Raw genomic sequence first — 15541 nt, forward strand, 5'->3', positions numbered from 1 at the left:
AATATATTTGCTTGAAGCATGAGCTCACACCCACAGATCAGGTGGGTGCAGCATAAACCCAGCCTGACATGAAAGGATGTATCCAAATTCATGCAGCCAGGGAGGGCCTGGGCATGTCCCAGGGTAGCAACCACCGTGGGACAGCGGATCCTCGTTCCTCTCCAAGTACAGGCAGGAAAACAAGAATATGAACTGAAAAGTCCTATGCCTCCCCGCCCTTCTTATATTCCTGAAGAACTACTTTAAAATCTTTCAGAATTATGAGAACATCAGTACATGGAAAGCACAAGGTACATGTAGTACAGGATGTGCTACACCTCACTTAACTATAAAGATAAAATTTCTAAAGTAATACCTCATAACCAGCATCATAAGGATGAGCCACATAAGTTTTCCATATAGCTGTAATCCTTTAATTTCCATATAGTAATCCTTTAATCTTCCTCTCATTTTAAAAACACTTTGATTCAAGTCTTCCTAAAATACAATGCATTTCTTTGCGTTAAGAAGACACTCTACTAAGTATACCTCAGTGTGTGTGTGTGTGTGTGTGTGTGTGTATCAGTACCTTTATGAGAAGTACAGGCTATACCACGATGCCACCAGGGTTTACAAATGTGTAAGACCATTTGCCTCTCCTTGATAGGCCCACTCTTCTGGGCCTTCATGCTTTTTCTCTATCAATCACTATCTGACTATTGAAATTAGTGGTTTAATTTTAAAATCCCATCCCCCCTCTTCTTGTTCCCAACCTGCTAGATGTGTAAGGGCAGCATTTCCCAAGATGGTATTCCAAACATGCTCCCTAAGAAAAGATTCCCTGGTGAAAGAAATTTAGTGACTGCAGATCTCCAGGTCTCTTTACTGCAGGACTTCTCAGAGCCTTAAGTGTGCTAATATGCACTTCAAAACGGGTTTAGTGTTTCTCCCAAGAATGGGCAATAAAACTGCATTTTCCAAACATATTTAACCAAAAAAAAAAAAAAAAAACAACTTTTCTCTGGGCTTCTTTGTGGAGAGAACCTATTAAAAACTCATGGAAGTTAAATTTCAAAGAACTCACTTGGAAAACCACCGACCTAAAGAAATCAAATAATTGTGTTAAATCAGTAGCCTTATTTTAGATAAACTACTATAGTACTAAAGAATCCATTGGTGGCTCATCGCAATTCCCATAAAGTAGGCTTTGTGTCGATCTTTTCTCTTGCTATAAGAAGACTTTGCGGGCTTCTTTTCAAGTCTGTAATTGTGTCCCAGATGGTGAAATGTGTTGGAAGCCTGACAGCAGAGGCTTCACGGTCACATTCAAATAGGACTGATAGGACTGCTTACCTGTTTATCCCCATCGTCCATTTTTTTGAAGGAATTTTTTTCCGCAGTTAAATATGGAATCTGAACCTTAGTTCCATGCAGCTCGGCCGAGTTCCCAAATCGTATTTCACCATCATTCTTTGACATCACAAAGCGAGGCAGAGGCAATTCTTTAGGACCAGAATTAGAAAAGCTCAAATGAGACTTTATTTTAAAACTCTGCAAAAAGGGGAACTTAACAGCCAAAAGATGAATCATTTTTTAGGAAAATTCCAGAGTGCTAAATATAGATTAAATTTTGACTTAGACACAATGAAAACTCCTATGATGCTATCTTGATAGAAAAAAAAAATGCTACAGTTTCACTGAGGTATTCTCGCTTAACAGCATTAAATGTTGTTAAATCTCTGTAAAAAAAATTCAGGTTTCAGACCAATCTCCAGCTTTATCCTTTAGTCCAGCACCATGAAAAAAGATGTGGCATTGCAGATATACAATTATACCTGACAAATGGCAGCAGGGAAAATTGACACAGCACTTACTATTGGCCGAGCACTGTATGAAGGATCTGCAAACATTAATTCATTTAATCCTCACAACAACTCTGTAAGATAAGACTATCATGGTCCTTCATGTACAGACGTGCAAACAGACACACAAGAATGCATTAACTTACACAAAGTCACACAGCCAGTCTGTGGCAGAACCAGGGTTTGAACCCAGGCAACCTGGCTTCAGCATCCAAGCTCTTAACCAGAGCCCAGGGTTCCTGCCCTACAGAAAGGCCCATCGTTCTGAGGGCAAACTTACTGGGAAGAACAGTTTTGCCTCCTATGTGATTACTTAAGGAATTTTCACACTCAATCTCCAGTTGACTTTGAGTAATGGAATAAGAAAAATGGTATCAAGTTGGAGCAAGCAGTCTACCGCTCAGCCAGATTCTACTATCAAAGCCATTAGCCATTCACAATGCAACCAGGGGCTGATGTGCAACAGTCCAGTCGATTTCCTTATCATTCAAGTTTCTGACAAAAGTATTCTGAAAATGGAAATGATGCTTGGCTCACTTCTAGTTCTCAGCACAGCAAATCACACACAATCACACAGCACAAAGAACTGCAAAAATGGGGATAACATTATGGATTATGCCTAATGATTTGCATCTGTATGCACTGTTCAGGCTAATACTCATCAGTGTGCCTTTGCGCTTCCATCAGCTTTCTATTCCAAAAACACAGCTGCACTTCCCATGATTGATGCTGTGCTAAAGCCAGAAAACATCTTAGCAACAGCAAGCAAGAATCTAGCTCCCCAGGCAAAGGCAGCCCCTGGTTCTCTAATATCCACATCATGTTTATTTTTAGTTGCTATGTCCACATTTGATTCAAAGGAGCAGGCAATATGACAAATCTCTGCATGATCAATCAGCCAAGGGCCCGAGAGACCTAAATAGAATCACCAATCTAGAAAATTAAACCAAGACTCTCCTCCAAAGAGGGAATGGCTGCCATTTTTAATGTTTTAATGTTTCCCAAACTTGGGCAGCTCTCCAACACCCAAGGCAGGAATGGACTTCAAAAGAAAAATGGCAAAAGAAAAGGAAATCAAGATTCTTAGTAAATGAAATACAAGCGAAACCTACAGCTCTATTCTCAGAAAGGTATTTGTTTCAGCTTGGTGTGCAAAGAGGATCTAAAATAATAGAACAAGATCATATAAAATAGTTTGCTCCTTGATCTGCCCACTAGAGGATGACTCGACTTCCAGGCACTTCTGGAGGGGTAGGCATGAAATACGCACTACTTATCAGCTCCCTCACCTGTGTTTTACTGGGGTTCAACAGATAACCCCAGGAGCAAGAGAATACAATCACGGTATTATGAATGTCAACAATTAACTCAGGATTTAAACTGGGCCCCCAGACTTCTTTCAGGACACCCTGGTGTCACACATCTTCCCTCCCTGGCAGATGGCATTTCTCCAAAACCATTCCTGCTTGCCTGGGAAAGAACCTCTCTCCCCTAGGCAGCCCACAAAGAGCAAAAGACAAAATACAGCTGAATTTCTCTCATGCTTTCTTTGGTCATGTACTTTTAAGCATCTCTCACTTCACAGAATTGTAACTATTCATGATAATACTCCTGTCACTGAAAACTTTCAGAAAGGAGCAATTTCCCTTCCATGGCTGCAAGCTTTTCAAAACCAAAAGGTAAAGCTCTCATTTGTAAATATGCCTTCTCAGCGTTTTGTCCTAGTCACACACACACGAAATTAGACAGCGAGACTTTATTAGAAAATTAGTCAATAAAGTTCTCTCTCAGTCAGTGATGTATGCAAGTATTCACAAGAGAAGGTCCCTCTGTAGTAGCTGATGAGAACCCTGTCTCCCTGATTAGATGAAATTAAATTGACACACAAGAAACAAATCAAGAGTTGAAATGAATTCTGACAGAGGCTGAGGAGGTGATAAAGTGGCTTGCTACCTAACGGTATCTTAGGATGGATTCTTTCAACATACAAACACTTCATATGCCAAATACATATGACGATTCTTCACTTTCACAAAGAAAACTATGCCTCCCCTTTTTTAAACAAGTGAGACTCTAAAAAGCATGGGAAAAAACCTTTTCTTTTTCCATTTTTGACAGAGACATAGATATAAGAAATACTTGAATTTCTTCAACCCATTACAGCAAAATAAGCAAGCCCAAATGCAGCAATAAATGGCAAACAACACTGAGCTTCATTATCTAGACAACAGGGAGTGGGGGGCTCGGCAGAGAGCCCATGGCCAATGGAAAATGGCAGCTGCTGTTCACATGCCTTCAGCGCTGCCCATCAGACATGGAATGCGAGCCACACACTTTTGTAGCAGCCAGATTAAAAGGCAAAAAAGAAAGAGGTGAACTGAATTTTTAAAAAATTTTTTTATTAATTTTAAAATTTTTTTTAAAAATGACAAGAAACACAAACATTCCTAACATATGATCATTCCATCCTACATATATAATCAGTAATTCACAATATCATCACATAGTTGCATATTCATCATCATGATCATTTCTTAGAACATTTGCATCAATTCAGAAAAAGAAATAAAATGAAAACAGAAAAAAAATTATACATACCATACCCCTTACCTCTCCCTTTCATTGATCATTAGCATTTCAAACTAAATTTATTTTAACATTTGGTTAACTGAATTTTTAAAAAATATTTTTATTGTCGAACCTTACCAAACATACAAACATTCTTGACATATAAACATTCTATTTATGGTTACAATCACAGACTCACAATATCATCACATAGTTTCGTATTCATCATCATGATAATTTTTTTTGAGCATTTGCATCACTCCAACGAAAGAAATAAAAAAGAAGAAACTCATATATACCATACCCCTTACCCCTCCCTCTCATTGACCACTAGTATTTCCATCTTCCTAATTTATTTTTACTTTTGGGTGTACTCAATTTTGATAACAAATTTTAACCCAATATTATGATTTCTGCATGTGATCAACATAAAAAAAATCATCAATGAGGTAGTTTATATTCTTTTCTAATACAAAGTCTTCACAACCCAGTGTGTATTTTCCCTTTATTGCACATCTCCATTAAGACCCACCAAGTTTTAAGCCATAGGCGGCTACTGGCCAGAAGAGTGCAGCTCTCACTGATGGCTGGACCACCATGGCCACAAATCTGGACTTCATTAAGAAATACTATAATGGTAAAGGTCAGTGACTGACTTTTTTCATTACATAAAGGGCATTTTGTATGGAGGAATAATGTACATAGATCTTAAGTGTATCATCTGAAGAGTTTTCTAAACTTATACATGTAACCAACACCCAGATTAAGACATGACATTTCCATCACACAGAATTTTCCTTCAGGTTGCTTTCCAGCTAATCCCCTCCCAATGTGCTACCTAGAAACCACCGTTCTACTTCCTAACACAGATTTCCTTGACCATTACAGAGCCTGATGTCAATGGGATCAAACAGAACTTACCATTATGACTAGCTTCTTTCACTTAACATTCTTTTGGTGATAATCATCCACCACTTGTGCATAGCTATAGCTCATTCTGTTTCATTGCTGATCTATTTTATGAAGATACTAAAATATTTTTATTCGTTCTCCTATGGTAATCATTTGGGTTAATTCCAGTTTGGGGCATTATGAATGAAGATGCTAAAGGGCATTATGCTAAATGTTTTTTGATGGCTATGAATTCATTTACCTTGGGTATATGCTTATGCACCATACCCAGACCACTGGTTGTTTCTGTACAACCAGTGAGTTAAAAATTGGTTTTTACATTTTGGAAAGTTTGGGGGAAAATATCAAAAGAAAAATAATATTTTGCGACATGGTTAAATTTATGAACTTCAAATTCCAGTGTCCATAAATAAAGCTTTATTGGAACATAGCCACGTTCATTTGTGTACATACAGTCCATGGTTGCTTTCACATTACAACAGCAGAGTTGAGTAGTTGTGGCAGAGACCACATGGCCCAAAGAGTTGAAAATATTTACTATCTGGCCCTTTATAGGAAAAGATTCCGACTCCTTCTTATGTGATGTAACAAAGTGAAACGTAGTCCCTACTAAAATAATAAGGTTGGGTTTAATGGAAAAATATTTTAGACTGCTTCAGCTTATTTAAACTTAAAATAAATTGAATTAAAATTTTAATTCTTTAATCACAATAGCCACATTTCATATGCTCAACAGCCAGTCACTTCACAGAATTAGCGATCAGCTATCATACCGGACAATACTGAACTAAATGCTGTTCTCAAAGTCGACAAGAGATTACCTGATATTGTACTCTCAAGAATCCTATAAAGCAGGTACTATTGGTATACTCTTCCAGGTGAGCCATTTGCAACTCAGAGAGATTAAGAAATCTGCCCAGGTGCACACAAATAGAAAGCGGTGGAGCAGGGATTCGAAATTAGACAGTATGTTGCTTGGGTCCATAGTCATAGCCACTAAGCTATATTGCTATCCTGAAAGTTAAAATATTCTCTTCTATATAAAATCACTTCTGCTGTAGGTATGAATGTTCAGTATGAAATTGTGGTATTTGGGGCTGGAAAATGGTCTGGAGAAAAGCTAAAGGTAAGGAAATAAACCCGGGGAAGGAAGGGCGGGCCTGGCCTAAGTCATGCAACAGTCAGATGGCAGAACTACAGTCACGACAAAACGCCTGGCCCCTGCTTCCTGGCTCCCTCCCTCTTCCTTCCACTTTTCACTGCCTATTCACTTTTACCAGTTACTTATAGGTTAACAAAAAATAATGACAATGATATTCTATAATCCCAAAGAAAGCCATCCCCACACATTTCCCTGAACTTACCTTGGAAGTAAACATCAGGTCAGACTTCTCAACCCAGGCCTGGCCTCAACACTTTCGAGTCTCCTACCTAAACTATCTGTCAAGGACTTTGAAAGATCTCTTGCCAATTTGGAAATGGATAGCTAGAGCACTGACAGGGAGATGGAGACTGGCATGGGAAAAGTGATTTTGTAATTTTGAGAGGTAGGCAGGAATGAGTTACATGACTGGACATATCACAGACAGAACCTGGAAGTGAGCAGGAGACCTGCACTCCACTGGGTTCTGCCACTACCAAGCAGTATCTGTACTATATCACCTCTCAGCACCTTAATTTTCCCTTATGGAAAAGGAGATTATCTCGAGGCCTCTTCTAACTTATATACTCTGTGTCCATTCATGAACTGCATATGCTGGGGTCCATGAAGAGACTCTGGGAGTCCAGAAACCCCTGAAGTTGAAGAAAACATATTGAACATCAATGTCAAATGTACACTTTTCTGGGGAAAAGGTCCAGAGCTTTTATTAGATTGTCAAAGAATCCCATACAAAAACAGCCACCTAAAGGAAAAGCTTGAGGGGAAGATGACAGAATAGCAAGTGCCAGGATTCACTCATCCTTCATATACAGCTGGTAGTCAGGCAAGAACTGTCTGAAACAACTGTTCTGTGGCTCCAGAGGCCAGGGGAAGAGTGTATAGCATCTAGGGAAGAATGGAATGAAGAGAATGAGAAACTGGTTAAAAGCTGAGTGGACCTAAAGAACATCTAGGGCATTATATAAGATTCTTCAAGGGTTCCATGCACTAGGGTAACTTTCCAGAAACTTACAACCTCCAGATAGGTCCCCGGACCAGATAGGTTAATCCCCCTATCCCATATGATCGACAGCCCCTTCCAACATGAAAAATTTAGAATGGGCATAGCCCAAATACCCCTAAAGAGTGGGAGAAACATCAAAGGTGATGGAGTAATACAGAGAAAGTAGGGTTTAACAAACGATTATGATTGCTGAATCATTATACTGATACTTCTTGTAGCCTCCAGTACTTGAGAGCAGCTAGAAATAAAAACCTAAAATTGTAGAGCTGTAACCACATCAAACTCTGAAATCAGTTCTACAACTAATTGTAGCAACGTACTTTGAAATTTACTGATTCTATGTATATAATGTTATTTAAAGAGGAGAAGAAGTATAACAGAGAAGATTGGATTTAACAAATGAGTTCAACTACTGAATCATTATATTGATATTTATGATGGCCTCCAGTGTCTTGGAGCAGCTAGAGGAAAAAACAAAAAAAATCATGAAATTGTAACCCATACCAAACTTTAAACTCTGTTTTACAACTACTTGTTAAAATGTACTTCGAAATCTATTGCTTTTTTTGTACATATATTATATTTCACAATTACAAAAAATTTTTTAATAAATAACTTACATGCTATATAAGAAACAGGAAGATACAGCCCACTTAAAGGAACAAATTAAAACTCCAGAGGAGACAGACAATTTGGAACAACTAACCAAAGATGTTCAAACAAATATCCTAAATCAATTCAAGGACATGAAGGACAATATAGGTAAAGAGATAAAGGATATTAAGAAGACACTAGGTGACCATAAAGAAGAATTTGAAAGTATGAAAAGACACGTAACAGAACTTATGGGAATGAAAAGCACAAGAGGCATACAATAGCAGATTTGAATAGGCAGAAGAAAGAAGCAGTGAACTATAAGATAGGGCAATCAAAATCTTACAAACAAAAGAACAGACAGGGAAAAGAAAAGAAAAAATTGAGCAGGGTCTCAGGGAATTGAATGACCATGAAGCGCACAAATGTACATGTCAGGGGTATCCCAAAAGAAGAAAAGAGAAAAGGCGCAGAAAAAATATTTGCAAAAATAATAGCCAAAAACTTCCCAACTCTCATGAAAGATATAAACATTCGTGTCCAAGAAGTACAACATACTTCAAAGAGAATAACTGCTAACTACTCAGAGAAACAAACTAATCAGAACACAAATGCCAAAAGTAAAGGGAAAATACTAAAAGCAGCAAGAGGAAAACGATTGGTCACACACAAGAAAACCACAATTAAGATTAGGGACCGATTTCTCATCAGAAATCATGGAGGCAAGAAGGCAGATATATTTGAAGTATTGAAAGAGGAAAACTGCCAGCCAATTATTATCTATCCCTCAAAACTGTCCTTCAAAAATGAGGGGGACTTTAAAATAGTCACAGTAAACAGAAACTGAGAGCATTCAAACACCAGAGACATGCCCTACAAAAATAAAAAATACTAAAGGGAGTTTTACAGGATGGAAGAAAAAGACAGGAGAGAAAAGCTTAAAGAGCAGCACAGAAATAAAGATCATTGGCTAGTGTAACTAAAAGGGTCAAATGAGAGACAAAACTAAGACATGAGATATAAAAACCAAAGGATAAAATGGCAGAAGCACTGAATTTACAGTAACAATACTGTCTATGTTAATGGTTAAACTCCCCAATCAAAAGACACAGATTGGCAGAATGGATTATTTAAAAGTATGATCCATCTATATGCTGTCTACAACAGACTAACCACACATCCAAGGACACAAATACATTGATACTGAAAGGTTAGAAAAAGTTAGACTACAAAAACAGTAACCAAAAAAAGACCTGAGGTAGCTATACTAATATTGGACAAAACAGACTTTAAATGCAAAAACTGTTATAAGAGACAAAGAAGGATACTATATATAATAAAAGGGGCAATTCACCAAGAAGAAATAATAATCATAAAATTTATGTACCTACCCAAGGTGCCCCAAAATATATGAGGCAAACAGTGGCAAAACTGAAGGGAGAAACAGACATCTCTACAACAAAAGTTGGAGACTTCAAAACACTACTCTCATTGATAGAACATCTAGACACAGGATCATTAAGGAAACAGAGAACTTAAATAATATAATAAATGAACTAGACCTAACAGACATTTACAAAACACTGCACCCCAAAACAGGAGGATATACATTCTTCTCAAGTGCTCATGGATCGTTCTAAAGGATAGCACACAAGTCTCAATAAATTTAAAAAGACTGAAATTATACAAAGCACTTTCTCTAACCATAATGAAATGAAGCTGGAAACCTGTAACAGTTGGATAATTGGAAAATTCAAAAATGTATGGAGGTTAAAAAGCATACTCAATCAGTGGGTCAAAGAAGAAACTGCAAGAGAAATCAGTAAATATCTTGACATGAACAAAAATGAGAACATAATATATCAAAACTTATGGGATGCAGCAAAGGCTATGCTGGGAGGGAAATTTATAACTCTAAACACCTACATTAAAAAAAAAAGAAAGAGATGAAAATAAAAGACCTAACTGTACACCTGGAGGAACTAGAAAAAGCAAATAGTCAGAAAACAAGCCAAAGGAAATAAATACCAAAGGTCAGAGCAGAAATAAATGAAATTGAAAATAAAAAAAGAGAGAGTAGTAATAAAACCAAAAGTTGGTTCTTTGAGAAGATCAGTAAAATTGACAAAATCTTAGATAGACAAAGAAGAAATAAAGATGAACACAAATAAATAAAATCAGAAATAGGAGGGGGGATATTACTACTGACCCCACAGAAATAAAAAGGATAACAGGAGGATATGATCAACTATATGCCAACAAATCAGACAACAAAGATAAAATGGACAAACTCCTACAAACACAGAAACATACACTGACTCTAGAAGAAACAGAAGACCTCAACAGATAAATTACAAGGAAAGAGATGACTCAGTCATCAAAACCTTCCCAACAAAGAAAAGCCCAGGATCAGATAAATACACAGGTGAATTCTACCAATCATTCCAAGAAGAATTAACACCAATCCTGCTCAAATGACCAAAAAAAACTGAAGAGAAGGGAACATTTCCTAACTCATTCTATGAAGTCAACATCACCCTAACACCAAAGTCACATAAAGATACTACAAGAAAAGAAAATTACATACCTATTTCACTTTTTGTATAGCAGTTTGTTTGTAATAACCAAAAACTGGAAGCAACAAAGATATCTTTCAATAGGTGAACAGATAAACCATGGTACACGTATATAATAGACTACTGCTCAGGGATAAGTAAAGAATGAGCTACAAAATCATGCAAAGACATGGATGAATCTTATACATATATTGCAAAGTAAAGGAAATCAGTTTGAAAAGACTATATACTTTGTGAATCCAATTATATGACATTTTCAGGTCAATTTTATTAATGAATATAGATGCAAAAATTCCTCAACAAAATACTTGTAAATCAAATCCAACAGCACATTAAAAAAATTATGCACCATGATCAAGTGGATTTTATGCCAGGTATGCAAGGGTAGTTCAGCACACACACACCTGCAAAATCAATGTAATACACCACATTAAAAAACCCAAGGGAGAAAACCACATGAACATCTCAATTGAAACCGAAAAGGCATTTGACAAAATTCAGCATCCTTTCATGATAAAAACACCTCAAAAGTTAGGAATCAAACATAACTTCCTCAACATAATAAAGTGCATATATGAAAAACCGATAGCTAGCATCGTACTCAATGGTGAAAGACTGAAAGCTTTCCCTCTAAGATCTGGAATAAAACACGGATGCCCACGGTCACCACTGTTATTTGACATTGTGCTAGAAGTTCTAGCCAGAGCAGTCAAGCAATAAAGAGAAATAAAAGGCATCCAAATTGGAAAGGAAGAAGTAAAACTTACACTATTTGCAGATGACCTGAGCCTATATATTTAGAAAATCCAAAAAAATCTATGACAAAGTTACTAGAGCTAATAAATGAGTTCAACAAAGTGGTGGAATATAAGATAAACATGCAAAAATCAGTAGTGTTTCTATACCGTTGGTAATGAGCAATCCGAGGAGGAAATCAAGAAAAAAATCCATTTACAATAACAATTAAAAGAATCAAATATTTAAGAATAAATTTAATCATGGATGGAAAGGCCACTGCTAAAAGAAAACTATACAAAAAATTACAAAAACATTGCTAAAAAGCCAGCAAGCCTCTCCTGTGGAATTCGTCAAGACACTTCATTGGAGTTGCCAGATTCACAGCCTGCCATACTGATTCTGGACTCCTGCATTCCCATGGCTACATGCGATACTTTTATAAATCTCATATTTACAGATATCTCCTGTTGGATCTGTTTCTCTAGAGAACCCTATCTAATAGAACTTAGTTCAGAGAGTGGTTCTTCAGAACCAGAATTTTAAAAATGGGTTTTTACACTTGGTTTTTGCTCTAGTTTGTTAGCTGCTGAAATACAATATACCAGAAAAGGAATGGTTTTAAAAAGGGGAATTAAATAAGTTGCTAGTTTACAGTTCTGCCGATGAAGTTCAGGGTTTCTCTCTCAAGTGAGAAGGCACATAGACTTCCACTCACCAAGGCTGACTTGGCTACAGCCACTGCTGAGTGCCCAATCTGCCAGCAGCAGAGACCCACACTCAGCCCCGATATGGCATCATTCCACGAGGTGACCAGCCAGCTACATGGTGGCAGGTTGATTACATTGGACCACTCCCTTCATGGAAGGGGCAGCAATTTGTTCTAACTGGAATAGACACATACTCTGGATATAGGTTTGCTTTCCCTGGACACAATGCTTCTGCCAAAACTACCATCCGTGGGCTTACAGAATACCTTATCCATCGTCATGGTATTCCACACAGCATTGCTTCTGATCAAGAAACACACTTCACAGCAAATGAAGGGCGGGAATGGGCACATGTTCATGGAATTCTCTGGTCTTACCATGTTCCCCATCATCCAGAAGCAGCTGGATTGACAGAACGGTGGAATGGCCTTTTGAAAACTCAATTACAGTGTCAACTAGGTGGCAATACCTTGAAAGGCTGGGGTAATGTTCTCCAGGAAGCTGTATATGCGCTGAATCAGCATCTGCTCTATGGTGTTGTTTCTCCCATAGTCAGGATCCATGGGTCCAGGAACCAAGGGGTGGAAATGGGAGTGACACCACTCACTATTACCCCTAGTGATCCACTCGGAAAATTTTTGCTTCCTGTTCCTGCGACCCTGAGCTCTGCTGGCCTACAGGTTTTAGTTCCAAAAGGGGGAGTGCTTCCGCCAGGAGAAACGACAATGATTCTATTGAACTGGAATCGAAGACTGCCACCTGGTCACTTTGGGCTACTCATGCCCCTGGATCAACAAGCCGAGAAGGGGATTACATTATTGGCTGGGATGACTGACCCTGACTATCAGGGGGAAATAGGACTGCAATTACACAATGGAGGTAAAGAAGACTTTTCTTGGAATATAGGAGATCCCCTAGGGCATCTTTTAGTACTACCATGCCCTGTGATTAAAATCAATGGAAAAGTGCAACAACACAATCCAGGTAGGACTACTAATGGCTCTGAAACTTCAGGAATGAAGGTTTGGGTCACCCCACCAGGCAAAGAACCATGGCCGGCTGAAGTGCTTACTGAGGGTAAAGGGAACATGGAATGGGTAGTGGAAGAAGGTAGTGATAAATATGAACTTTGACCACGTGATCAGTTACAGAAACAAGGACTGTAATGCTGTTTTGTTCATGTTATACTATTTAAGTTGTAAGATATCAAGTTTAAGAATGAATATTACCCAAGGACTTGCACCCTATTCTGGAGAGATTTAATGTGTTTCCAGTTATATGCAGGACAGGTGAGTATTGTTAGATGAAAGAAAAAAATGTGTGTTTTATTGTTTTTTATTTAGAAATTAGGTATGGTTTAAGGTGATATGTATAGGTGCCAAGTTGACAAGGGGTGGACTGTCACGGTCAGGTTCATGTGTCAACTTGGCCAAGTGGTAGTACCTGTTTGTCTGGTTGGGCAAGTGCTGGCCTGTCTGTTGTGATGAGGATATTTCATAGAATTAAATCATGATCATGTCAGCTGCATCCACAGCTGATTCCATTTGTAATCAGCCAAGGGGAGTGTCTGCAATGATGAGTGATGCTTAATCTAATCATGGGAAGCCTTTTAAGGAGGATTCAGAAGAGACAGGCTCTCTTCCACTTCTGCTGGTGAACCTCTCCTGTGGAGTTCATCCAGACCCTTCATCAGAATTAGCAGCTTCTCAACCTGCCCTGCGGATTTTGGACTCTTCATTCCCACAGTTACGTGAGACACTTTTATAAATTTTATATTTGCGACTGTTTCTTGTTGATTCTGTTTCTCTAGAGAACCCTAAGTAATACGGTTTTCTACTCTGATTACAGACGCGAAGGCACTAATGACTCTTTCCAATAATCAAAATAGTACTGACAGTCCATGGTGTGAGTTGGTAATAGAGATACGCATAATATCGCCATTTGATTCTCCTAATTGTATGCTTATATGAGGCAAGGCTCTGGGCGAGAGTGTTTTTGACAGCTTAATGGAGTTTTGTGGAGTTAAGAGGTAGAAGGATGTTGGCTGGCTGTTGTCAGATATGCTCAATAAAACTGAGGGAAAGGGATGAGCTTCAGATTTGCAACTTAAGCACTATATGACGGATATAAGTTTCCATGCGTGCCCTAAAAGAAAGTCTTATTTCCTGGGGTCCCAGACTTGAGATTTCTGAAAATCAAACACAGAACCTCATTGTGCGAATAACCTCATTGTGCGAATAGCAGATTTACAATGTAAACTAAAAGCTCAACCTTGCAGGGTGTCTGCTGTTAAAGCAAGGGCTTTGACTGGAAAAGAATGGGATCTGGAACCTTAGAATGGGGACATATGGCTTGATACTGATGGCAATGGGGACATGGAAACCCTGAATTCTGCTGAGTCTTTGCTAGATAGACCTGCAATGGTCTTTCCTGGGGAAAGAGCCATCCAATATCCAGCCTGCCCTGAGGAAAGAGCTTCCCAACCTTCAGCCTGCCTTGAGGAAATAGCTTGCAGCCTCCAGTCCACCCAGAGGAGTCTGCCATCCAACCTCCACCTAAAGAGATGAACCCTTCAGTGCCTACTAAACCTGTAACCACCTCCCCTGGGGAAACAGCTCTCATTCCTATGTCTGGAGCAATTAATCCTGTTTCAGCAGGATTCACAACCTGCCCTGTGGATTTTGGACTCTGCATTCCCATGGTTACGTGAGACACCTTTATAAATTTTATATTTGCGAGTGTTTCCTGTTGATTCTGTTTCTCTAGAGAACCCAAAGTAATACAGTTTTCTGCTCTGATTAGATGCAAAGGCACTAATGACTCTTTCCAAATGGCAGTGGAATACCCTGAAGTAACTGGCTTGAAAGACACTTCTAATTCTTTTCATGACCCACACCCACTCACCTCCCCTCTTTTCCTCAAGACTATAACTAGAGTAAGGTCCCAACTGGCCCCAAAAGGTGAGATACAAAGCATGACCCATGAGGAAGTATGCTATACTCCAAAAGAAGAGCATGAGTTTTCCAATCTATGTAGTCAAAAAATGTACACTGTTAACCTTCCTCCCAGCCTTCCCCTACGGCGTTTTACCAGGGTGAGCACTGGGGAAAAGGAAATGATCAGGTATTTTGGGGATTATTAGACACTATCTCAGAAGTGACACTAATTCCTGGAGACTCAAAACATCACTCTGGCCCACCAGTCAGAGAAGGGGCTTAATGGAGGTCAGGTGATCAATGGAGTTTTAGCTCAGGTCCATCTCACAGTGGGTCCCTGACATTATTCCCTAGTTCCAGAATGCTTAATTGGAATCGACATACTCAGCAACTGGCACAATCCCCACACTGGTTCTCTGGCTCGTGGAGTGAGGGCAATTATAGTAGAAGAGGCCAAGTGGAAGCCACAAGAACTACCCTACCCAGAAAAATAGTAAATCAAAA

At 38.7% G+C, this 15541-nt stretch overlaps 1 protein-coding gene across 3 annotated transcripts in view; it reads right to left on the reverse strand.

Moving 5' to 3' along the window:
- The window catches only part of REPS2 (RALBP1 associated Eps domain containing 2), a 240313-nt gene that overhangs the window by 146327 nt on the left and 78445 nt on the right, over positions 1-15541 (reverse strand). For all 3 annotated transcript variants that reach the window (XM_077145368.1, XM_077145371.1, XM_077145369.1), the window contains exon 3: positions 1333-1481. In XM_077145368.1, coding sequence (XP_077001483.1) covers positions 1333-1481 — 149 coding nt within the window. The remainder of the gene's footprint in view (positions 1-1332; positions 1482-15541) is intronic.

This window comes from Tamandua tetradactyla, chromosome X, assembly GCF_023851605.1.
Source record: "Tamandua tetradactyla isolate mTamTet1 chromosome X, mTamTet1.pri, whole genome shotgun sequence".
NCBI classification, from domain to species: Eukaryota; Metazoa; Chordata; class Mammalia; order Pilosa; family Myrmecophagidae; genus Tamandua; species Tamandua tetradactyla.